General features: G+C 44.5%; 1 protein-coding gene across 4 annotated transcripts in view; it reads right to left on the reverse strand.

The window, feature by feature from the left end:
* Window positions 1-25,405, reverse strand: part of PIEZO1 (piezo type mechanosensitive ion channel component 1 (Er blood group)) — a 742,509-nt gene that overhangs the window by 466,122 nt on the left and 250,982 nt on the right. For all 4 annotated transcript variants that reach the window (XM_069215849.1, XM_069215848.1, XM_069215845.1 and 1 more), the window contains exons 4-5: window positions 20,387-20,429; window positions 18,934-19,096 (exon numbers count right to left, since the gene is read on the reverse strand). In XM_069215849.1, the coding sequence (XP_069071950.1) occupies window positions 18,934-19,096; window positions 20,387-20,429 (206 nt within the window). The remainder of the gene's footprint in view (window positions 1-18,933; window positions 19,097-20,386; window positions 20,430-25,405) is intronic.

Here is a 25,405-nt window from a genome sequence, read left to right on the forward strand (position 1 = left end):
GTAAAATGGCATTAGCCTTGGTAGGGTCAACTCCATGACCTTTACCCACACCCATTTCCGTACAACAGGGAGAGGGATGGGAGAGTGAAGAGGGGCAAACAACAACGTGGAGCGGGACAGGGAGGGTGGGGGGGGGGAGATTGTCTGCAAACACATGCACTCCTACGGAGTGCTACAACTAAAATGTTTTTTTAAAGTACCTCAAAAAAACAAGCAAGAAAAGGAAGAACATAGGTGGCAGTAGTAAGCAGTACCTGACCATTGTCTGAGGGGGAGACAAACACGTGACGAGGAAGTGAAGCCAGCACTCACTGAGCAAACAGAAGCAAAGAAGTGGGCGTGAGGGGGAAACCAACCAATGGCAAGCAATGGGAGGGCTCTAGGCCCCTTGTAGGCATTTGTGCTGTCTCAAGTGAGACCCAAACATTATAACTACATTATACACACACTTGGCAAGATCAGGCAGAGTGCACGGTCCTGTCATAAGGTCTTTTGTCGGAGCGTCAACACTGAGTGGGATTGGTGCGCTCATGCTTAAAAAGGGGAGGGTTGGAACCGAAGGCAGAATTAATGGAAAATACAACAGTGGGGTTTGAAAGCAGAGGGTCTGGTGTCCGAGAGACCGAGGGGTGGGGACGCAGAATAAAGGGAAAGATGGAGCAAGAGAAATAGAGGAAGGCGAGTCAAAGTAACGGAAGGCGAGTCAAAGTAACGGAAGGAGAGTAAGAGCCCTGGTAGGAGTGTTATAAGAGAGAAGGGCAGTAAGAAGACAGCGTGGAACAAGCAGGGAGGGAAAGAGGCGGGACTGGAAACAAACATAGAAAACTTGGTAAGGGAAGTATCACTTGCAAGCTCATGAATGCAGCCTCACTCCTTCTGAGCCCCATGGGCCCACTAACTTCAGTGGGGTCTCACTTATCTCTCGGTTGAGATACTACGTCATTGTACCCTTAAATCTTGAACTCTGACAGGGCTGCATCATTGGTCACGGAGACCTCTCAAGTAACACTGGTAGTTTGAACGACGAGCCCGAGCGACCCTCGGAATGCAAGGGGCACATAACCAGTTTTCCTGAGGTACAGGGCTTCATGGCGCATGCATAATGATAGTTTTAAAATCACACACTTGTTCAAATCCCACTTGTCAGCGTAGAGGCAGCTACAGCGTTAGAGGGCTTTGAGCCGTCCCTCCCAGGATTGTTGGGCATCAATCTCCATGGTTACCAGAAGGCCCTCCACATCTCCAACCTTCTCTAGGAGGTGGGTGAAAAGCGCCCAGTCAGCTGCTGACTCACACGGGGATGGGCAGGCGAGAGGGGGTTAGCAGCGAAAGAGACAGGCGGAGGGAAAAAAGCTAAGCGTGGAGAAGAGACCCAAGCCAGTGTTCTACTGCGGTGTCTGATGGGGTACAGCCAGTGGCGTAGTGTGGGGGGCACGGGGGGCCGGCCGCACCGGGCGCAACATCTTGGAAGAGACTAAATCCACGGGTTAGGGGGCACAAATTACTTGCCTTGCCCCGGGTTAGGGGGCGCAAATTACTTGCCTTGCCCCGGGTGCTGACAACCCACGCTACGCCACTGGGTACAGCGCAAACCGGGCGCTACCCAGAAACAATGTATTTTATTTATTTATGCAGTTTTATATAGCAAAAGTGGCCCTAACACATCCGAGCGTTTTACATAAACTCCAGATTACACAAGGTCATATTTTAATTTGTGTGTGTTTCAGGCACCGGGAGATAGAGTGATTTTCCAGGAATCACAGGGTGTTGGGGTGACGCTGGTGCTCGAATCTGGTTCCCCAGTTCCAAATTCGGATGCTGAGGGGATAGGCCACATGTCCTCTGGCAGGGGAAACGCTCCACTAACCGCACAGAGATCCTAAAAGGCCATGTGCTTTGAGGAGGACCACCTGGGGACCCTCACACAGTAACTTCTTTGTAAAATGGTGAAATATGTACACTTTCTCTTTTATTGATCCATGTTTTCCAATACGTGATAGTACAAATAGCAGGAGCTTTCACCCTTTTGAAACTCTCCCTCTTTGGTGGGGTATAATGATGGCCCCATGTAGGAGGCTGGACTGGCTTGTAGTGAGTACCAAGGGGTACTTGCACCTTGCACCAGGCCCAGTTATCCCTTATTAGTGTATAGGGTGTCTAGCAGCTTAGGCTGATAGATAATGGTAGCTTAGCAGAGCAGCTTAGGCTGAACTAGGAGACGTGTGAAGCTACTACAGTACCACTTAGTGTCATATGCACAATATCATAAGAAAACACAATACACAGTTATACTAAAAATAAAGGTACTTTATTTTTATGACAATATGCCAAAGTATCTCAGAGTGTACCCTCAGTGAGAGGATAGGAAATATACACAAGATATATATACACAATAGCAAAAATATGCAGTATAGTCTTAGAAAACAGTGCAAACAATGTATAGTTACAATAGGATGCAATGGGAACCCATAGGGATAGGGGCAACACAAACCATATACTCCAAAAGTGGAATGCGAACCACGAATGGACCCCAAACCTATGTGACCTTGTAGAGGGTCGCTGGGACTATTAGAAAATAGTGAGAGTTAGAAAAATAACCCTCCCCAAGACCCTGAAAAGTGAGTGCAAAGTGCACTAAAGTTCCCCTAAGGACAAAGAAGTCGTGTTAGAGGAATAATGCAGGAAAGACACAAACCAACAATGCAACAACTGTGGATTTCCAATCTGGGGTACCTGTGGAACAAGAGGACCAAGTCCAAAAGTCACAAGCAAGTCGGAGATGGGCAGATGCCCAGGAAATGCCAGCTGCGGGTGCAAAGAAGCTTCTACTGGACAGAAGAAGCTGAGGTTTCTGCAGGAACGAAAAGGGCTAGAGACTTCCCCTTTGGTGGACGGATCCCTCTCGCCGTGGAGAGTCGTGCAGAAGTGTTTTCCCGCCGAAAGAACGCCAACAAGCCTTGCTAGCTGCAAATCGTGCAGTTAGCGTTTTTGGACGCTGCTGTGGCCCTGGAGGGACCAGGAGGTCGCAAATTGGACCAGGAGAGAGAGGGGACGTCGAGCAAGACAAGGAGCCCTCTCAGCAGCAGGTAGCACCCGGAGAAGTGCCAGAAACAGGCACTACGAGGATGCGTGAAACGGTGCTCACCCGAAGTCGCACAAAGGAGTCCCACGTCGCCGGAGACCAACTTAGAATGTCGTGCAATGCAGGTTAGAGTGCCGTGGACCCAGGCTTGGCTGTGCACAAAGGATTTCTGCCGGAAGTGCACAGGGGCCGGAGTAGCTGCAAAAGTCGCGATTCCCAGCAATGCAGCCCAGCGAGGTGAGGCAAGGACTTACCTCCACCAAACTTGGACTGAAGAGTCACTGGACTGTGGGGGTCACTTGGACAGAGTCGCTGGATTCGAGGGACCTCGCTCGTCGTGCTGAGAGGAGACCCAAGGGACCGGTAATGCAGCTTTTTGGTGCCTGCGGTTGCAGGGGGAAGATTCCGTCGACCCACAGGAGATTTCTTCGGAGCTTCTGGTGCAGAGAGGAGGCAGACTACCCCCACAGCATGCACAAGCAGGAAAACAGTCGTGAAGGCGGCAGGATCAGCGTTACAGAGTTGCAGTAGTCGTCTTTGCTACTATGTTGCAGTTTTGCAGGCTTCCAGCGCGGTCAGCAGTCGATTCCTTGGCAGAAGGTGAAGAGAGAGATGCAGAGGAACTCGGATGAGCTCTTGCATTCGTTATCTAAAGTTTCCCCAGAGACAGAGACCCTAAATAGCCAGAAAAGAGGGTTTGGCTACCTAGGAGAGAGGATAGGCTAGCAACACCTGAAGGAGCCTATCACAAGGAGTCTCTGACGTCACCTGGTGGCACTGGCCACTCAGAGCAGTCCAGTGTGCCAGCAGCACCTCTGTTTCCAAGATGGCAGAGGTCTGGAGCACACTGGAGGAGCTCTGGACACCTCCCAGGGGAGGTGCAGGTCAGGGGAGTGGTCACTCCCCTTTCCTTTGTCCAGTTTCGCGCCAGAGCAGGGCTAAGGGGTCCCCTGAACCGGTGTAGACTGGCTTATGCAGAATTGGGCACCTCTGAGCCCAACAAAGCATTTCCAGAGGCTGGGGGAGGCTACTCCTCCCCTGCCTTCACACCATTTTCCAAAGGGAGAGGGTGTCACACCCTCTCTCAGAGGAAGTTCTTTGTTCTGCCATCCTGGGCCAGGCCTGGCTGGACCCCAGGAGGGCAGATGCCTGTCTGAGGGGTTGGCAGCAGCAGCAGCTGCAGTGAAACCCCAGGAAGGGCAGTTTGGCAGTACCAGGGTCTGTGCTACAGACCACTGGGATCATGGAATTGTGCCAACAATGCCAGGATGGCATAGAGGGGGCAATTCCATGATCTTAGACATGTTACATGGCCATATTCGGAGTTACCCTTGTGAAGCTACATATAGGTAGTGACCTATATGTAGTGCACGCGTGTAATGGTGTCCCCGCACTCACAAAGTTCAGGGAATTGGCTCTGAACAATGTGGGGGCACCTTGGCTAGTGCCAGGGTGCCCTCACACTAAGTAACTTTGCACCTAACCTTTACCAGGTAAAGGTTAGACATATAGGTGACTTATAAGTTACTTAAGTGCAGTGTAAAATGGCTGTGAAATAACGTGGACGTTATTTCACTCAGGCTGCAGTGGCAGGCCTGTGTAAGAATTGTCAGAGCTCCCTATGGGTGGCAAAAGAAATGCTGCAGCCCAAAGGGATCTCCTGGAACCCCAATACCCTGGGTACCTCAGTACCATATACTAGGGAATTATAAGGGTGTTCCAGTAAGCCAATGTAAATTGGTAAAATTGGTCACTAGCCTGTTAGTGACAATTTGAAATAAATGAGAGAGCATAACCATTGAGGTTCTGGTTAGCAGAGCCTCAGTGAGACAGTTAGGCACCACACAGGGAACACATACATATAGGCCACCAACTTATGAGCACTGGGGTCCTGACTAGCAGGGTCCCAGTGACACATAACAAACATACTGAAAACATGGGGTTTTCACTATGAGCACTGGGCCCTGGCTAGCAGGATCCCAGTGAGACAGTGAAAATACCCTGACATACACTCACAAACAGGCCAAAAGTGGGGGTAACAAGGCTAGAAAGAGGCTACTTTCTCACACCCCACCCACTTCTTAATTTGTAAAAGAATGAGTGCTGGTGCACAAAGCGCTATTCAGAAGCCCACGAACGGCAGGGCTCCGCAGATTTTTCAGAGATTTAAAAAACAAAACAAAAGGGGCAGTCTCCCGCCCTCTTCTTTTTATTAGCCCCAGGTGGGCAAGGTCCCGGGGTCTTTTGGGACTTTAATAAGGAGGGGGGCACTTGGGGCCCCTCTCCTAGGGCTTCCATTAGCCCCAGGGGCCACCACTTCCTGGGGGCGGTAAGACATTAGAATGCAGGGAGTGCAACCCCCCTCCACACTCCAATGACCACCACATACCTGGGCAAATTAGATTGTTTGTGTGGGGGAGGCCTGATGGCCTCCCCCACAGCCCTGGGGACCACCACCTCTCCATGGCAATTAGTAAAATATGTGCGGGGGAACACGCTGCCCCCTCGTACCTCAGGGACCACTACCTCTCCAGGGCAAATTCCATTGTTTGTGTGGGGGAGGCCCGATTGCCTCCCCACAGCCCTGGGGACCACCACTTCCCTTGGGTGAACAGTGAAATACATGCAGGGGCTGCACTGTTCCCTCACTGCCCCGGGGACCACCACCCCCTCAGGGCTAAGCCTGTTGTAGGGTGGGCCGCGTGACCCCCTTGGAGGAGCCACAGATGACCCTAGGGATCAACAACCCCGCCCCCCCAGGGCCGGCTCCTGCTATGTTCCAGGGTGCCCACTCCCAGACATAGCTGTTTGCTTTCTGCAAGAGACCTGTCAAACGGCTCCCCCTTGCAGAAAGCAGAGTTTTCATCTGTCTTAGCTTCACCCAAATATGTGTGCAAGGAAGGTAGATGAAAACTTTGCTCCCACAAGCTTGGAGCTGCTAGTAAAAGCAGCTCCCTGCTTGCAGGAGCAATGACGGCTACTGCAGACGTCAGGAGCTGGATAGGACTGCGGGGGCCTTGAGGCCCCCCACAGTCCTGTCACTCACACTCTCTCTCTCTCTCTCTCTCTCTCTTCCATCCTGTAATGGGATAGAGGAGAGAGAGAGAGCTTGCCATTGTATGGCCTCTCCATGCAATGACTTCAAAGAGTTAGACCAACAAGATGTTTGATACAAAGGTTATTCTCCTGTGGCCTAGTGGTTAAAGTCTCAGACCCCTATTCCAAAGGTTGAAGATTCCAGCCTAGGTCTGCCTCTGATCATTCACCTGCTTCAATTTCTTTTCAACTTCAAATATTTAAGGTTCATACTGAAAGGTGATCTCTCTTTTTCATTAACAAATACATTTTTCTTTTCAATTTGTCCAGAAATCTCATTCTAAGTATATCATTCATCAAAGCCTAAAATACTCTTGTCTCCCTCTCACTTTTTTTTCCTCTTTCTCTTTCTCCCACTCACACGCACTCAGACCATTATGCACCCACTCACTGTCCCATTTAGACCCTCATGCACCCACTCACACAGCCACAGACTCTCAAACCCATTCAGACCCACTGAAACCCTCAAGCATCCACTCACAGACCCTCATACACCCACTCACAGACCCACTCAGTCACTCATGCACCCACCTTACATAACCAATGAGACCCTCACGTACCCACTTACAGACCAACTCAAAAGGTCACATCCACTGACAGAACCACTCAGACCCTCACATACCCACTCTCACACCCAGAGACACCCTCTCACACCTATTCTCTCATTCAGCGAGATGGACCTTTTGGCCGTGTGCTGTGCAGAGTTCAGTGGTTATAGGGTGTTGGCCACAGGGCCTGGCCACAGGCCAGCCCTGCTGCCAACTCCTGCTGTGCACGGCCAAATGCCATATACGGTGGTGGTTGGATGAATTTATATTAATTAAAATAACTTTACAAAAAACCCATAGAAAGTCATTGGAAAAAAAAAAAAGGTTACAGTGACGTTTTAGTTGGAAATAAAAGTAAAAAAAAAAACCATAGAAATTCTCTTAAAAACTAAAAGGTTATAGGGATATTATAGTTAGGTTCTGAATTTACTCGCACAAAACCACTGAAATTCAGCAGTTATAGTTATTTTAAGTAACTATAACTAATGCTCTAAGGTAACTATAACTCGTGCCCTCGCCATGCACTGCTTATCACCCCAAATATTACAGCAATCATGAAAACTTCTATAACGTCATTAAAAGTATAAATAAAACATTACCAGTTTTATTATTGAAGGAAAAACTGTGCATGGCGTGTGCACAAGTTATAGCAACTTGATATAACTAACTATAACTGCTGAATTTCTATGGTTTTATGCGAGTAAATTCAGAACATAGTGATAACATCCTCGTAACTTTTGTTTTTTTAAGCGTATGTATATATGAACAAGTTACTTACCTTTAGTAACGCTTTTTTTGGTGGATACAGTATCTACCTGTGGATTCCTCACCTTTTGAATTCTCCCCAGTGCGTCAGCATTAGGTGGAAATTTCTTTCTAGCTCTCCACGAGGACGTCACAATAGTATGGCTCCGCACGCAACTCCGTCTGATTTCATCAGAGCCATAAGAAGTCCTGGCGTGCTAACATCAGTTTCACCCACTTTTTTACTGTGCCTTTGAGGCAAACAGGTGAATACCAAAATCACAAGCACAAAAAGTGCGAACTTAATATATAAAATATATATCTATACATCCTTATATAAACATTCATCTTGAATATGTATATACATTTCAGAAATACATATATATATCATTCTTGGTGTGACCAGACAGGCAACGGGGAGGCGGGTGGGACCCAGAGGAATCCACAGATAGATACTGTATCCACCAGAACAAGCGTTACAGAAGGTAAGTAACTTTCTCTTCTAATGGATACATCTACCTGCAGATTCCTCACCTTTTGAATAGAATCCCAAAGCAGTCCCACACTCGGAGGTGGGTGTCTGACTGGTTAAACCAAGAAGTCCTGCAACACATAAGGGGCAAAATGACCATCTCTCCTTACTTCCGAGTCTAAAAAAGAATGTTTTGCAAAAGTTTGGAGGGAAGCCCACGTTGCTGCTTTACAAATGTCAACAACAGGCTCACCTATAGCCAAACCAGAAGTGGCAGACTTCACTCTGGTTGAATGAGCTCTAATGCCCTCAGGAGGATCCTTCGTTGGCTAACGAATAACATTTTTATGCAAAGAATGACCCACCTTGGCAGTGTTCTCTTGTGGACAGCTTTGCCCTTCATCTTGCCCACATAGCCAATGAAGAGCTGATCATCTGATCTGAAATTCTTCGTCCTTTCCACATAAAAGCCCAGGGCCTTCTTATGATCCAGACGATGCAGCCTTTCCCCCTCTTCGATGGATGGGGAGGAGGGTAAAAGGATGGAAGGGTGATACCCTGCCCTAAATGGAAAGGTGTCACTACCTTAGGTGGGAAAGCCGCCCTGGTTCTCACAACAACCTTATTAGGAAGAAAGGCAGTAAAAGGGGGTTTAATACTAAGAGCTTGTAGCTTGCTAACATGCCTGGCCGACATGATAGCTATTAGAAAAATAGTTTTAAATGTAAGGAGCCTCAATGAGTAACTATGCAACGGTTCGAAGGGGGAACCCATCAAAAAGGTCACGACTAAATTTAAATCCCACTGAGGCATTATGAAAAGAATGGGAGGAAACCTATTAGATAAACCCATAAGAAACCTTAATACTATAGGGGATTTAAACAAAGAGGGTTGATCAGGGTAAACGATTAAAAGGAGACAACGCAGATAGATAACCCTTCACTGTCACAACTGCGCAACCTTGTTGCACCAAGGACAGAGCAAATTGTAACATGTGTGGCAAATGGGCCTTTAAAGGATCGATGTGTCTCTTCTTTTCATAGTTTGACTCTTGCTCTAGGCAAGACTGCTGGTTTAAGGATGACAGCATTTATGTTAGTAGGTGACTATGCCAGTCCTACAAAAAGTCGCAACTGTCGTCCCAACGCTCCCAGCTCACAAGCAGCACCTCACCAAAAACCCAAACAGTAAAAGGTTATTTGTGGCAGCCTTCACGCATGGACTCAAGAGTGCGACATCTCAGTGAGTGTCATGGTTAAATGGAGATTACTCCTTTCTCACATGAACAACATGTCTAAATCAAATACAGGCATTGACGGAGATATGTAGGGAAGTTTCAATAAGTTTTTATTAAGAAAAAAACTGCAACCTACCATAAGTTGCATGCGCTACAATGATTAAGATAATGAATAATGCAAGAAACAGAATTGTGAATAGAGAGTCATCAATACAAAGACACCCACCATCTTGCAATAACATGAAATGATATGAAATGTCTCCTAATACCCTAGCATGATGAACCTAATCCCGAACCTAAAGAGAGCTAGGTGTGCTAAATCTAATCTGCCAGTACCATGCCCCTGAGAGGATCCCCCCAACCCTCAATACCTTGGAATGAGGTCTCTAGATCAGACTCTGTGGGGACACGAAGACTGGGTCAGCGTCATGGCGACATGTAGCGTGGATAGCGTCAATGGCATCTGGTAGGAATGCCTCTGTCTGTCTGTGTAAGGTGCATTTATACAGATCTGCTCAGACTCCTGACATAGGTCTGTTCCCAAACAACAGATAACATGACATGCTTGGGACGGCAATTATATAAACAACTCCCTCGAAAGCACAAAGTGGTAAAGTACCTAATATGAATACCTACATCCTATCTATCTCTGGCTCTGATAGCGCTGATAGCGAATGCGTAGAGTGGCACTGATAGCATAAACTAAAACATTGTCCTAACTAAAATCAATGTGGCCACCTTGAAAAGATATAATTAAATAATTGTGCTAAAACAGAGCAAGTTAAGTAGGGTAAAAGTCACTGGGTGACAGGGGCACAAGTCTGCAAGCCAGAAGGCTAAGTTAACTCGTGCTTCCCATTGAAACAAGATAGGATTCACTACACCCTCACACCAATTAACACATTTTGCCTATCTGCCAGCGTAGACAGTCTTGGTGGAGTGTCGCCTGGCCGATAAATGAACATCCACCACTTCAGGGGAAAGAGAAAAAAAAACTCCGATTGCCCCATTCAATCTCCAGGCATGTAGGTGCAGGGGGTGTAGAACCTGCCCCTACCACTGCGAGAGGTCTGCCCCGAGAGTAAGAGAGCGGAAAGGGCACAGTAAGAGGTGAAGAAGGTCTGCGTACCACATCCTTCTCGGTCAATCTGGGACTATTAGTATGACTTGTGCCCGGTCTTAGCTAATCTTCCTCAGAACCCTAAGAAGTAAAAAAGTAAGGGAAGAAACGCGTAAAGCAGCAGGTTGGTCCAGCTTAGCTGAAATGCGTCCCTCAATGCTCCCTGCAGCAGATACTGGAGGCTGCAGAACGACAAGCAGTGCACGTTCTCGTGAGTGGCAAGCAGGTCTATCGGAGGTGTTCCCCACAACTGGAAGACGTGAAGAACTACCTCCGGATAGGGATGCCACTTGTGATCGGCTGAAAAGTGCCAGCTGAGACCGTCTGCACGTACATTGAGAACTCTGGCCAAATGGTTTGCTGCTATGTAAATCCGATGGTCCAGAGCCCAGGACCAGAGTCGCAGAGCCTCTCTGCAGAGAAGGTACAGCCCTACTCCTCCCTTTTTGTTGATGTACCTCATCACAGTAGTGTTGTCCGTCAAGACGTGTACTGATTGACCGTGAAGGGACGGGAGGAAGGCCTTGAGGGCCAGACATATGGCCCGTAACTCCAACAGACTGATGTGATATATCTGTTCTACTGGAGACCAAAGACCTTTGATCTCTAGATCCCCCAGATGCGCAACCCACCCTAGAGTGGATGCATCTGTTATGACTGTGGGCACGGGGGGCGGAAGACAAAACGGCCTTCCTTAAGACAGGTTACCACCACACTCCACCATCGAAGATCCGCTGCAACATTTCTGAAGATTTTTATTGATTCCTTGAGATCACCTTTGTGTTTAAACCACTGCTTGTGGAGGCACCACTGTAGAGCCCTCATGTGCCAATGTGCATGAGTGACCAACAGACTATGGGAAGCGTACATATCGAGCAGGCGTAGGGGGCCTTTGGGACTGGAACAACCGCTCCATGTTGAAACACTGGAATCATAGCATGAATGTCCAAAATCCTCTGAGGAGGAGGGTAGGCATGAATCAATGATATGTCCAGGGCTGCCACTATGAACAGGAGGCGCTGAGAGGGCTCCAGGTGATATTTGGGCACGTTCAAAGAAAAGCCCAGGTTGAACAACAACTGAGTTGTCACCTGCAAATGGTACAGCACTAACTCTGGGGATTTGGCTTTTAATCAGCCAATCGTCCAGGAAAGGGAACACCGATATTTCCTTCCTTCTGAGACATGCTGCAACCACTGCCAGCACCTTTGTAAAAACTTGAGGGGCAGAAGTAAGACCAAAAGGAAAGACTGCAAACTGGTAGTGCTGCAACCCCACCAAGAAACAGAGATACTTCCTATGCAACTTCAGAACGGAAATGTGAAAATACGCATCCAGCAAGTCGATACAAACCATCCAGTCTTCTTTGTCCAGCACAAGAAGCACCTGTGCCAGGGTCAGCATTTTGATTTGTTCCTGTTTGAGGAACCAATTCAAAATCCTGATGTCAAGAATTGGCCTCAAAGGACCATCTTTCTAGGGAATCAGAAAACCTAGAATAACTTCCGTGACCCTTTTCCGTCTCCGGAACCAACTCCACTGTGCCCTTTATCAGTAGATTATGCACCTCCTGTTGACGCAACAGTTGATGCTGTTCTGAGCAAAAAGAATGTTGGGGAGGAAAAGGAGGGGGAAAACCCTGAAAGAGAAGGGCATAACCATTTCCTACAATGTTCAGCACCCATGAGTCTGTCAACTCCCATTCTTGGAGAAAATTAAACAACCTTCCCGCTACGGGTAACACATACTGCTTGAAGGGGTGAGAAAGGGACTGCTACCTTGACTGGTTTCAAGCGGAGGATAATGAGGAGGAGGAAGGCCGCTGAGTGGCACCATGTAATCTAAATTCCAAGACCTCTGTAGGACCTGTAGAGGGGTTGGCAGGTTGTTGACTGGAAATGCTGCCTCCCACGAAAGGAGGAGCTACTGCCAAAGCCACTAAACCTATGGAAAGGTCTATTGATCAATGAAAGTGGTTGAAGACCCAAAGACTTAACGGTGGCTTTGCTGTCTGTAAACCTTTCAAGTGCAGAGTTAGCTTTTTCTCCAAACAATTTGGATGCATCAACTAGGAGGTCTATCAAGGAGGATTGCAAGTCCTGGGAAAACCCCAAACCTATGCCATGCATGCCTCCTATTGGCCACTGATGTTCCCATGGCTCTGGCTATAGAATCGGCTGTATCTAGGCCAGATTTAATACCCTGTCTAGCCGATGCTCGACTATCATGTAACAAGTCCTGAAAATGTTCCTGCACCTCCTGTGGCAGATTGGGAAAAACCTGTCTTGCCTAGTCCATTACTGCATGGATATACCTGCTCATCACACCTGTAACGTTAACTGGCTTTAATGCCATACTACATGAGGAGAAGATCTTTGCAGATTGTTCCATGCATTTAGATTCCCTATCTGCAGGAGTTGTACGGAAGGAACCAGGAGCTGCCTTTGAAGAGCAAAATGCCTGGACCACAAGGCTCTCAGGTGAAGAATGAGGAGTTAGAAATTGCAGATCACCTGGCATAGTTTTATTCCTTCTGGCAATCACCTTAGACACAGCCAGAGTAGAGACTGGTTTGTGCCGCAGGCTCAGGACTGGCTCAGTCAAAGCATCATTAAAAGGAAGCAAAGGCTCTGCGGTAGCAGAAGAGGAGTTAAGCACTTCAGCTAGAATGTTTGTTTTTAACTCAGAAGTGGGTAACAGCAGTCCCAATAATTCAGCTGCTTTCCTTGTCACCTCAAGGTAACCAGTCACTTCCAGAAGAATAATACCAGGCGATAACAACTCCCACTCTGGAGAGGTATCCAAACCACTAGCCTCATTAATACCTTCAAAGCCTTGAGAAAGTAAAGGAATTTCTTCTTCCTCAAGTTATTGTTGCTCCTCATAGTATTGCTGCTCTTTTAAGAGCCTCAAGGCTGCTCTTCTAGACCTTAGTCTAGATTCCAGTCTTGACGTCAATAAAGCATGTGCTCACGTCGATGACACCCTCTGCAGCACCAGTGAAGCCGGAGCTGATGCAGGGATGTCACCTTGAGTGGAGTGACTCAACGTCAGACAAGATCTAGCTGACGTTGGCACTGGCGCCATCCACCCCAATGTCTTTGGAGCCGATGGCATGGAAGGCAAGAAAGGATTCTGTTTATATGGCGCTGGGAGTCCTCCACGATTAAACACCAAAGGTCCCGTGGGGCCCACAGACGCACCAGCAGGAGTCAAAGCTCTAATGAAAATGCTAAACACAGCTTTTAAAAATGCAGACGGGTCCGTCCCTGAAGTGGGAAAAGCCGGATACTCCTGCTGAGGCTGAGCTTGATTTGACTCCTGATTATCAATCTCCTGATCCATTGGAGTAACAGGACAGAATTGCACAGGACTAGTTGGCGCTGTTGAAATCTCCACCAAAGATGACACTGGCAACACTTCAGGCAACTTCGGTTGAGGAGGAGACAAGGTAGGACTAATCTCCCAAGTCGTCCGGTGCCAAGACTTATAGAAGCCAGGGATGGACTTTCATCATGAGAGGAATGATGCCGTGAGCTATGACAACGCTGCTTATTATGCGACTTCGATGATCGATGCGACGACTCCACGCGATGACTCGATCTCCTATGACAAGTTTCGCTTTTTTGGGCTTTTGAGAGGAACAGTTTGGCTTCCTTTACCTTCAAAGTCTTGGGGTTCATTCTCTGGCACGAAGGACAACCTGTAATTTCATGGTTGGAACCAAGAAACCTAGGGCAATCTTCGTGTGGGCCAGTGACCGACATGAGCTCCACATTCTTTACAAGGCTTAAACCTGGACTTCTTCGGTGGTGACACTGTAACCCAACGACACTTCAATGAATAAACCACCTCGAAACAATGTAACGAACAGGAGAGGTGCAAACAAAATATTAGGGAGAATGTGCGGAAAAAAGGGAACTCATGTCAGCACGCCGACGAGGACTTCTTATGGCTGCAATGGTGTCTAATGGAGTCGCGCGTGGAGCTGTGCTATTGTGAGATTCTCGTCGACATGGAGAGCTAGAAAGAATTTTCAATCGAATGCTGGCGCATTGGGGAGAATTCAAAAGGTGAGGAATTCACAGGTAGACGTATCCATCATTAATAAATGCAAATATAAATATATATATATATATATATATATATATATATATATACGTATAAATGAAAACCATCTTGCTACTTCTTGCTCCCAACAATACAATTCGATACAATACAAGAGCATAGCTAAGCATCTGAAGCCCCAAGATGAGGCTGATTATCAGTACATGTTCAAATCACAGCCTGTGACTGTTTGGAAAAGACGGCCTCACCCACAATTAGTGGCATGCTTCATCATCACGCTCTTCATCCCAATATAAATTCTGTCAGGATATGTTCAACCTTCTGAATGGGAGCACTTCATAATGTGTGAAAGAGATCCGAGGTAACTATGTTACGGTATCTTGAAAAAACGAATCAATATTTTATTGCCTTTGGGGGTTTCTTTCAGACAAGATTAGAGATATAAGGATTGGAAATAGAAAATAGTATCCCACAATCTTATATCTTAGTTGACATGTTTCAGCCTTTTTAATTGCCAATACGATCAAGAGACTTTCATTAGGGCAATGTGATCCTTATGTGTCTCATATTCCAAAGGTTTTAGTGCATGGTCGACAGAAACAGACAAAACAAAATAAACAAAAGTATGAAAAAGGTACTCACTCAGTATTTGATCTCATGTTTTTTTTTTCTGGATGGAAGGGAGAGAGACCTCATAAGAGAGGAGAGGTAACGGAGTCAAAGATTTGTCAAGGGATCAATGTCATGGTGGTTAGTCTCTCTCCTCGCTGGTAGAGCTTTGTTCTTTGGTTTTATGGTCAGTAACACAGCTACTTCAGATCCCTTTCACACAGTATTAAGTGCTCCCATTTAGATGTCGGGATGTAGAGCCTGATGAGAAGCATGCCACTAAATTTGGGTGAGGCCTGTTTTTTTTTTTTTTTTTACCAAATAACCAAAGGTTATGCTTTGATCACATACTCATAACAAGCAAACAAAGCACAGCCTGCAGGACAAGCTCTGCTCCTCCTCCACGTGTACAGCACACAGGTTCAACTCACAAACAATATCAAGAACAGCCAGTACAGTATTAGCTAGTGCAGAAGCTCTGCTCCTCCACAAAGGTGTACAGTGCACTGGTTATACTCACATGGAGAATCCCAAGTATACCTAGTACAGTATTAGCTAGTACAGCACGTGCTGCTCGTCCTCCAGGTGTACACTGCACAGGTTATATATACTCACCTGGAGCATATCGAGGATAGCCGGTGTGGCAAGATCTGCTCCTCCTGCACGTGTACCATGCACAGGTTACCCTTGCATGGAGCGCAGCAAGTATAGCGAGTAAGGCAACCTCTGCTCCTCCTCCAGGTGCATAATGCACAGGTTCTTCCCACATGCAGAATACCGAGCACAGGCAGTAGAGCAAGCTCTACTGCTCCTCCAAGTGCACGGTGCACAGGCTATACACACGAAGTACACAAACCATAGCCAGCATGGCCAGCTGTGCTCCTAGTCAAAGTGGACCCATGCATACCCAATGGTGTCGCGAGGACCCTGTCCACAAGCTTAAGGAGGGGCTGGGTGGCTCCTACTAAGTCCTTTAGGCTGGTGACATGTAGAGGGGAACAAGCGATGCACTGATCCATTAATGTCCGTGTGACTGGCAGCACCAAACAGATTCACACCTCCCAGTGACCGGAACACCACTGCTTTATAGGAGCTGTTATCCACAAGCAGAACGAAAAACTCCAGAAGGCTTTATACAGATGCTTTTATGATTGGGGGGTGCAGTAGGGGCTCACTCTCACTCGATGCCGGAGCTGAGGGCCACTCGTATGTCCACTGTGTTCTCTCTGGTTTGTACCATACAACGATGTAACCATTGGCATGACTAAATATACAGTTACTGCCACAAAGCTATAAGCCTTCACAAATAAAGCTGAATTACATGGATATGTTGATTTCCCTATGTCCCTGATTTTGCTGTTGAAGTCGAATGTATGAGGGTATTAAAATATAAAATATTTCTTAGATGTGTATTAATTATACACAATTAGTGTGATTTAGAATTTTTCCAATTCATGTTCACTAGTTGATATGCAATTATTTATACTTGTGGGTACCAACAAGACAATGTAGTAATACTACACCAACAATTTATTTTGTGTGATTCTCATTTCTTTTTTACATGTGGATCTTTACTCCCCACGACCCTCATTAGATTTCTGTGTAACTTTTATTTTGTCAGCTGGACAGACTGACATATGTGAGTGTGCAGGGGCACTTCTCAGCTAGACCAAATTTTCAAATAATTTTACAATTCATCCTAGACGTAATTTTACTTAACGCAGTCTGCTGACAGCATCATGGATTGCTTTTCATTTTTACTATGGGGATTAGAGCTTAATTTGTACAACAACAAAAAATAGTTTGGAATGTCAGAATAGTTAGAGTGCCTAGCCTTGATTTCACTGCATGCCTCTGTATTCCACCCCTTTACATTTTGTCTCTTCAGTTCACTTTTGTAGGTTCCATTTCATTCCTGCTTTCCTCTCTTGTCACTGTTTTCTTATCTTTCTGTCCCACCTGTGTTCTCCCTTTTCTGACCTGCTCAGGGAAAGGCTCTGATGAAAAACAAGTCACAATCTCCAAAAATGACTGCTGGTGCTTACCTCAAGAAACCATATACTCCAGAATCTACCAAGCAATGACACTGTGTGAAACAACATCCCCTCCCTGCCAGTGCTCCCCTTACAGCACACACATTTATCTCTACTGAATGATTGGTTGTAGTGGCACGAACATTTGACAATATTACACCAATTCTCTACAATTGCACAGGCTCTCTGGACCATTCTATGATTTGATGATCATCGAGGCACCTGTCCTGGCTCATTCTAAGTCTTTTTCATAGAAGATGCAGTTTTTGCAGGGGTTTCAGGGTGATGAGAAGCACTGATCTTCTTGACTGGCTATCCCAAGACATAATGCTCGATTATGGCTTTCCTGAAGAGATAGAGGGTATTTTATGCACTAAAATCCAATATCCCGGGACCAGAAGTTTTTTGTTGCAATTAATTCCATTTATCACAGCTATTACCTGTAAAAATAATGCATAACATGGATTTTGGTGCTTAGTGCACCAAATTTTGCATGTTACGGTAATTACTGGGTCCTTTCCGGGTAAATTTAGAGAGCTTTGACCTACCAAAATTTATCAAAGGATGAAGACTTTATTGATTTAGGTATTTGCAAGGTGTGATAATTCCAATCTCTGACCAAACTGAAGTTTGTGCAGGGATTGGATTATAGTGGGGCACTTCTAATCAGGCCCTTAGTGTTACATTTTGTTTTTAAATAGTCTCTCTGAGCTGCTGTTCCATGGCTACTGAGTAGAACTGTACAAAATTTCAATAATTGTGGCGTAATTCATTTAATTTGGGGACATTTGTGTTATGTTTATTATATGAAATTTCTCAAATTACACCGTTATGCCACATCATGTAATCAAATTGCATCTGTGGCAACCTTATAGCGCAGGACTGCTGGAACAATTTAAATGAATAGAACGCAAGCGGCCATTTTTTGTGGTACTCATGTTTTTTTGTGCTTTTGTTTCTTAATCAAAATGCTCCTCGTGCCCAAAATGGACACAAGAATATAGTGCTAAGTGCTGGTTTTGCATTGCATGGAACTATGAGTAATTTCCCCAAAACTTCACAAAAGTATATCACAGCAACTAACACAAACACCACTACATACCGAGGACATATGTCTCCTGATTTTAGTCTGGTTAATTGGTTCTTTGTTATCTGTAGTTCTTCTGAGATCTGTCTGGTTAACTGGTTCTTGATTATCTTTTGTTCTTTAACATTGAAGGTGTTCCAGGCTAGCAGGGCATTCTCCTTGCTCTTATTACAAATTGAACATTATAATTTTACTCCTAGTATGTTTCGGAGTCTGTCCAATTATTTTATTTGTGGTATTACGGTTAATATTTAAAAATATTCTTTTAGAATACTGCTGCATTTGCCCTTGAGGTGAAAGTAACACTTAATGAATGCAAATGTAAACCCATAAATAAAACATTGCATCTGTAAAGGCCATAGGCGACTGTCATACTTGAAATCCCAGTTATGGAAATTTTGCCACAAATATCTGAAAACACCTTCTTTACCGGGAACATTTTTTCCAGTATGAATAGTTATACACCTAAATGCAGGACATATACCTTCTGGCTTTAGTGATTGCTTGGAAAATAGTCAATTATGTTTCTCAAAATGTTTGTTGGGATAAGCAAGTGTTTAGGTGTCCTTCATTTTGTGATGTGCTTGTGCAATACACCGGCAACTCAATATAGAGGAATTCTAAATCTTGTCATGATGTTATCCCTTTCTGCTGTATCCAGTAGAGCAGACTGTCTGTAACAGGTACATGTGCTTCGTTTGGCATTCACGTGCAAGAAAAAAATGGAACACGTCCCTAAAACATGCACCTTCTTGTTATTACTCCTCCAGAGAAGTGTACCATTCACTACTGATAGAGACATGCAAAGCTATGGAAAGAAGGACCATCTTCTCTCACCTGCTCCAGAGGCTCCATGGACTCGATCCTTCTACTTCGAGGGGTTGCGGCTTTCTTGGGTATAAGGCGGTTGCACAGGCCCAAGCTGACGGCCGACACCAGGAAGATACCAAAGTCTGGTGCAACCAAACGCACTGTGTTTGGAATATCAGTGAGGTCAAACCTGTAACAGAGATACAATGAATGGATCAGAGAGCCAGCACCATGCACATATTCCACAACCGATAAAAGAATCAGGTGTAATATGAAGACACATGAAACAAAAACAGGATTAGCATAGGAAAAAGGTAGCTCTCTGCGCTGAAGAAAACAAAACCTATGGGGCAAAAATTATTTGGTGTGCATTGTTAAATGAGAAGAAAGCAAACAGAAAACTAAGAGGAATACTCATTCTCTACTGGCAGTAAGTTGGAGTTAGCATTCTCATGTGAGCTTTCCATCAATGATGATGAGTTTCCATTTGCATGAAGACACTATCCCTAATCTAGCAACATGAAACAAACTTCACATGGAAGCACTGTCCATTACGTTTTGCTGACAACACATACAAAACCACTATTCTCAGTCTTTCAATGATAGAGAGCTTCAATGGGGACACTGTTTCCAGTCTTTCACCAGCAGAGACCTTACAGAGTGAAACTACCCTCAGTTTATCATAACTGAATCTCACATGAAGATACTACAGCCTATCGCACTGTGGACCCGGCATCAAACCACCATCCACAGCCTATCACCAGTGTAGACCTCAGATGAAGACAGAATTATCAGCTTACCACAAATGAAGATGTAACCTAGAAGTTTTATCTCTATTGAAAATTGCCAACTGAGACTCTATTCCCATTCTGATGCCCATGGAAAGGGCCATCCCTTGAAGACCAAATCCAGCACCAGTGAAAAGCTCACACGAAAAGGCTTTCTTATAAACAGTTAATTCTATCAACATTTTCAACCATTCATTCATTCATGTGATGATGCCATCTATTTTGACCAAATCTCCAAGCAAAGGAGACCATGCAAGAAAAGTGTATCCATTTACTTCCAGCATAACACCATAGAATGGGGATCACCAGGTTGAAATGTGCCCCCTTGCCATGCAACGTTTCTTCTGGTTTATTGTACAAAATAGACTTCAGAGTACTACCAAGACCTCATACCAACCATAAATGCTGGGTTCATAGATGTCTCCTTCTCTTCTATCACTGGTGCTACGCAATACATACAAATGTCCAAGTGTGACTGTTTCTTAATATCAGAAATATAACCATTGCTTGAAGCCCTGAGAGTAGGTGTCTATGGTCTGGCCAAATATGTGTCACAGGCATGTCAAAAAACGCACTGTGTCCTTGTGACCAATCACACAAAGGACACATTCGTCCCCACCTTATCTGAGTGATTTAGAATATTCCAGGCCTCTCAAGTCGTGTGTAGAATGATGAACATAATTTTGACTCACCTCATGACTCCGATATGACGAGTCAGTGTTTCCCATGTGCTGCCTGGAAAACAAAGATAAACAATATGCCAATAAGTACAAAGGTTCTCTTCATAGGTTGGAAAATTATCTTCACAAAAGTAGTGCACACATAAATATGTCCAGAAAAACAGCTCTACACATCCTCACATGAGATACGGGGATAGAGGATGGATGGAGGAACATGTTGTGAAAGCACAGAGGACATGGCTTGTGTGGGGGCAACAAAATGTAGTGTGAAGAACTATATATACAAAGGAATATTGGTTGTATATGGGAAGGGTTGAAAGATGCATGACTATCAGCCGCAAAAGGGGAACATTTAATGAGATGCAGAGATTTGAGATGTGTATGGGAAGATGCACTAAGACACAGAGCAGGGCCATATAAGGGAAGATGTCAGGCGATTAAATGATCTGGAATGTGCAGGGAAAGATACAAAAATAAAATAAAATTACGATACACTAATAGGGTCAGTATAAGAGAAGATAGTCTACAACTAAGGGATAAGAACTGTGTAAGTGAAAAATGGAATGAATCACAGATGCAGGTGTGTACGGAGACAAAGTTATTGAAGGGGAGATGTAATGAAGTATGCAACTGAGCTGTAGTTGACAACACAAACTAAAGTATATGGAGATGGACAGGGACTATGTAATGAAACAATACAGTACCGTGTTAGGGACGGTGTACTATGCCATATGGATTAAGGCTGTGTAAGTGAAAATGGGATGAACTGCAGCTACAGCTGTGTAATGAGATAAAAGTATAAACGGGAAGACACAACGTGGTATGGATGTTGACTATCTGAGATGTACTAAAAAAATATGGAGTTGTAAATGGAAGATGTAATGAAGCAAAAGGATTAGTGCTATGTAACAGAAGGTATACTATGACATGAGGATATGAGTTGTGGAATAGAACATGTGGTACAATGCAGGAATGAATACAGTATAGGTAAACCACTGCCATACTTCTGGACTTCTTGAAGGCCTAAAACACTGTTGATCACAAAATGGTGCTGAGAATATTCAAGGCATGGGCTGGAGTGTATTGATCTGCCCTGGGTTTAATCAGATCCGTCCACTACACCTGAAGCCAACACGTCTGAATAGGATTAGTTTAATCATCTTCACATGCAGTTTCAAGTGGAGTAGAACAAGTTTCATACATTCCATGCCTGCTTTTTAACATCGTCATGCACCTTTAGGCACAGGTATTGAGTAGTACCAGGTGAATCTCCAAATGCACCCACATTTATTTTAAGTTTAAATGTAGCAATCAAACACCCCCGTGTGGATGTAACATTTATTGAACTGTACACAAATATATTCTAATGTTTGATCAGAGCCAAGGCTGAGATACTGGCACAAAGAAGAGCAGAATGCATCCACCACCTTTCACCTGCCCCCTGAGCGAGGTGCACCACCATAGAATCCGCTTGAAGTAGGAATCTGGAAATACTATCAGACTCTGAACTCTCCTTTTACTCCACAAGTTAACGTGGTTGGTAAAGGCATCAATTTAATGATGCCCCCTATTCTGTAAAAGTAATGGTCTCCCTTAACCAGAAGAGTCCTCGGAATGGTGCATTTAGACAAGAGGCTCCCATAGCACCTCCCAACAGGTTGGAAAGGCTCCAAACCTTGAGTGAAGAATGTGAAAGCTTGACCACCTAACACCTACCCTAAAATCACTCAATTGGTTCGTGTTAGGTGTACAGAACAAGTTCGATGTTTATTGGCAAGTGCACATTTCCTTCTGAGTGAAAAGTTTAGTCCACTTGCATTCTATTTTGATTTAACGCAATCTTACATACATGGAATGCACACCATCTCACTCAAAAACTTTCACAAGGAACATAGATCGGGGTCAGGGAGTTCAGGGGCTCAGGCTGTGAAATGCCCTGGACTGCTGATTGGACTAACATTCTGAGTCACAGAGTGGACAGACTGAGTCTTTTGAAGCATACTAAAATGATTACACCTGAAGGCACAGCTTTTTGTAAAACAATGTAATAAATAAATACGTAAGGAAAATGTTATTAGGCAAAGATATGAGGGCTGTGTAGGAGGAGATATAGTGAAACACATGAATAAGGGCTATGTATTGAAAGATGTAATGAGGCACAAATGTAGACTGTAGAAGGGATATTGTAATACCACACATGGATTAGAACTTTGTAATAAAAGAAAAAGCAGTGCAATAGAAGTTATAAATAGTTGGATCTTTTCTTAACACCTTCATATAAAAGCTGTGGTTGCTGCATATTTGAGGGCTCCACATGTGGACGTTCAATGGAGGTGCTTACAGTGCAAGGGCCCTTTGAAGCAAAAGCCTCTCTGAGGAGGCCTGACTTTAGGTTTCCTTTGAAAGTTGACAGACTTGAGGGTTTTCTGAGAAAGTAGTTCACAGAGTTTTAAAATTCATAATCTTGGTAACAATTCTCAGGAGCGGCTTGCGGAAGGGGCAAGGAGTCATGCGGTTGGGGGGGGAATAAACATTAAATGTATTAAATAAAAAATAAAAAACACTTACCTTCGCCGCCGTGCCACTCCTCTGCTGCAGGCAGGCACAGGCTCCCAGCCTGCCCTGCGGCCAATCCCGACCCCGCTCAGAGCAGCATCAGGATTGGCTGAGAGCGCCCACCTAGGGCACTCCCAGGCAGACTGGGAGCCTGTGCAAGCTCTCTCCAGCAAGTCAACTCTGTTGCCAGGCTGGAGAGAGCAGCCTGCGCGTGTGTGTTTGGCCGGCCAAACATGCATGCACAGTGAGTACTGTTCGTCACCCCCGTGGCCCCGCCCCTTCAAAAGAAAACAATACTAAACTAAGTTTATTATTTTTTTCTTTTAAAGGTTTTGCAGCTGCCACTACTGGTTGGGGGGTGGGACGCTCCTCCGCCCTAATGGAGGAGCCTCCCCTGATTGTTCTGCACCCATATGTTCACTGACCAAATCTGGTTTGAAAATTTAGGTCCAATTCATGTGATCTAAGATTGCCCTGTTCATGTACTGTTAGGTCAGCATATGTAGATATATTGGTCTTTAAAAACGAAGCAGATTACTTCATATTTCATATTTGATTACTAAAATAGGAAATTAACAAACCTATGTGTGCAAATTGCCACCTCCACCTCTCCTATCTTTCTATGGGAAGATCCTCATACATGTAGGTTTAGTATTAAGTAGTAAATGCACGAGGGACTGTGAAGTGACTGGAAAAGGAGGCATATCTATTGCTAACTGGGAGGACTAATGAAGAGGTCAGAGACGGGCTAAGGGAGGGGGAATGCACTGTTTCACAAAAGTGTAAGCACATTCCTAGTCACTAACTGCACTTCTAATGTTTCTACAGCCAAAAAGCACCCAAAACAGTTGCAAATGTACTCTGGCTCAGAGCTGGAGTAAATCCTGCACCCCTCATGCCCAACTACCGATACTGTAGAAGCCGCCCATGAAAATTAGAGTCTTAAAATAAAACCCTGTAGGAATTAATATGAAATTACTTTACCATAGAGAGGTACCCACCACTGGGGCTAGGATTTCCCAATGGTAAACTATAAGGAAAAATTAAAAAGTGTATTAAACTTTACAAACATTAGTAAAATATTTCTATACTAATGTAAATACATTTTGTACATATATGTTAAATGTAGAACAAAATCAAAAAAATGCTACACCACTATTAATTTAAATTAAAGTTACATTTACTCTTAAATTAAAAAGGTTATTAAACTATTTTAGCACAAAACATTTATTTTTTAATTAAATGTAATTTCTCTTAACATCAAATTGTGTATATATATATATATATATATATATATATATATATATACTTAAAAAGTAAAAAATAAGTTCAATTAGAACTCCATAGGAAATAATGTTAAATTAATTTAGGTCCTTGACTCCATAGGTGTTGCAGTATCAATTGTTGACCATGTGTGGTGTTGGACTTACTACTGTGTCATTTGGGCTGCAGTAACTTACACTAATAAATGTGGCTCTACTGCCTATTTCAGGGGGTGGAGACATGTACATCAACACATTTTAGTGACTTTACACTCGTAAATGGTTAATAACCAAAAGTAGTATAGTTAATCAAAGATGTAAGAGAAAACTTTTATGTGTATCTTACTCGGAGATGTAAGTTACCTCTGTGAATAGCCTGTTGTTCTCTATAAAGAAATAATGAGATAAAGGGGTAAAGGCAGTACAAAGGAACGTGTTACATGACAAGCCTCTATCCAGACCATACCCGCTATTGGTTATATATCACTGAGGACCATCCAGGATGTACGCCTTACTGCATCTGGGTTCACCACAGACCAGAGTCAGTCATCAAGTGACAACATGGTTCAGCTAATCTGGGCTCATCCATTTATAAATCTGTGTTGCATCCATTGTGTACACTGACAGTGAGAATTAGGTTAACCATAACTGGCTGCGTCAGACGATTGGGTGGCAGTGATTTATTTTCTTATGGTTGGAAGTGTATTTTAGTGGGAGATGTGTTTTCAAAAGGCTGTTCCATTTTCAAATAGTCACCAAGGAGGTGTAAGTTAATCACTAAACATTAGAATTAGTCTGAGTATTATGCTGGTACCTCCAAGTTGACTGTGTGCCATTTAGGTACAGCAAATGTGGAATCTAGAGAGAACATCTAAGCGCAAGAAATGGGGCAAGGGTTTTTTGTGGTGTGAAAAAGTGTTCGAGCATGTGTCTTGAGTTAGGATTGTCATATGAGTTGGACTTGTTAAGGGAGCATGAAATGTTGGCTAAGGTAAGGGAGTGTAGGAATGTAGAATGTATGAGGGTTGTCATGGAGAGATAGTGGATAAGTCACGTGTCACAGGTGGTGCTATGTCAAATGTACGATAAGGAATGTGTGAATTATGTTTTTCCAACTTGGATGAAGTAGAATGTTTCAGACATGGTGTTGTCAGAAAAGAGATTATGGGATGTGTTCGACATATAGTGATTGTGGACTGCTTAAAAATGTTCT

The sequence above is a fragment of the Pleurodeles waltl genome, chromosome 12 (genome assembly GCF_031143425.1).
Source record: "Pleurodeles waltl isolate 20211129_DDA chromosome 12, aPleWal1.hap1.20221129, whole genome shotgun sequence".
In the NCBI taxonomy this organism is placed as follows: domain Eukaryota; kingdom Metazoa; phylum Chordata; class Amphibia; order Caudata; family Salamandridae; genus Pleurodeles; species Pleurodeles waltl.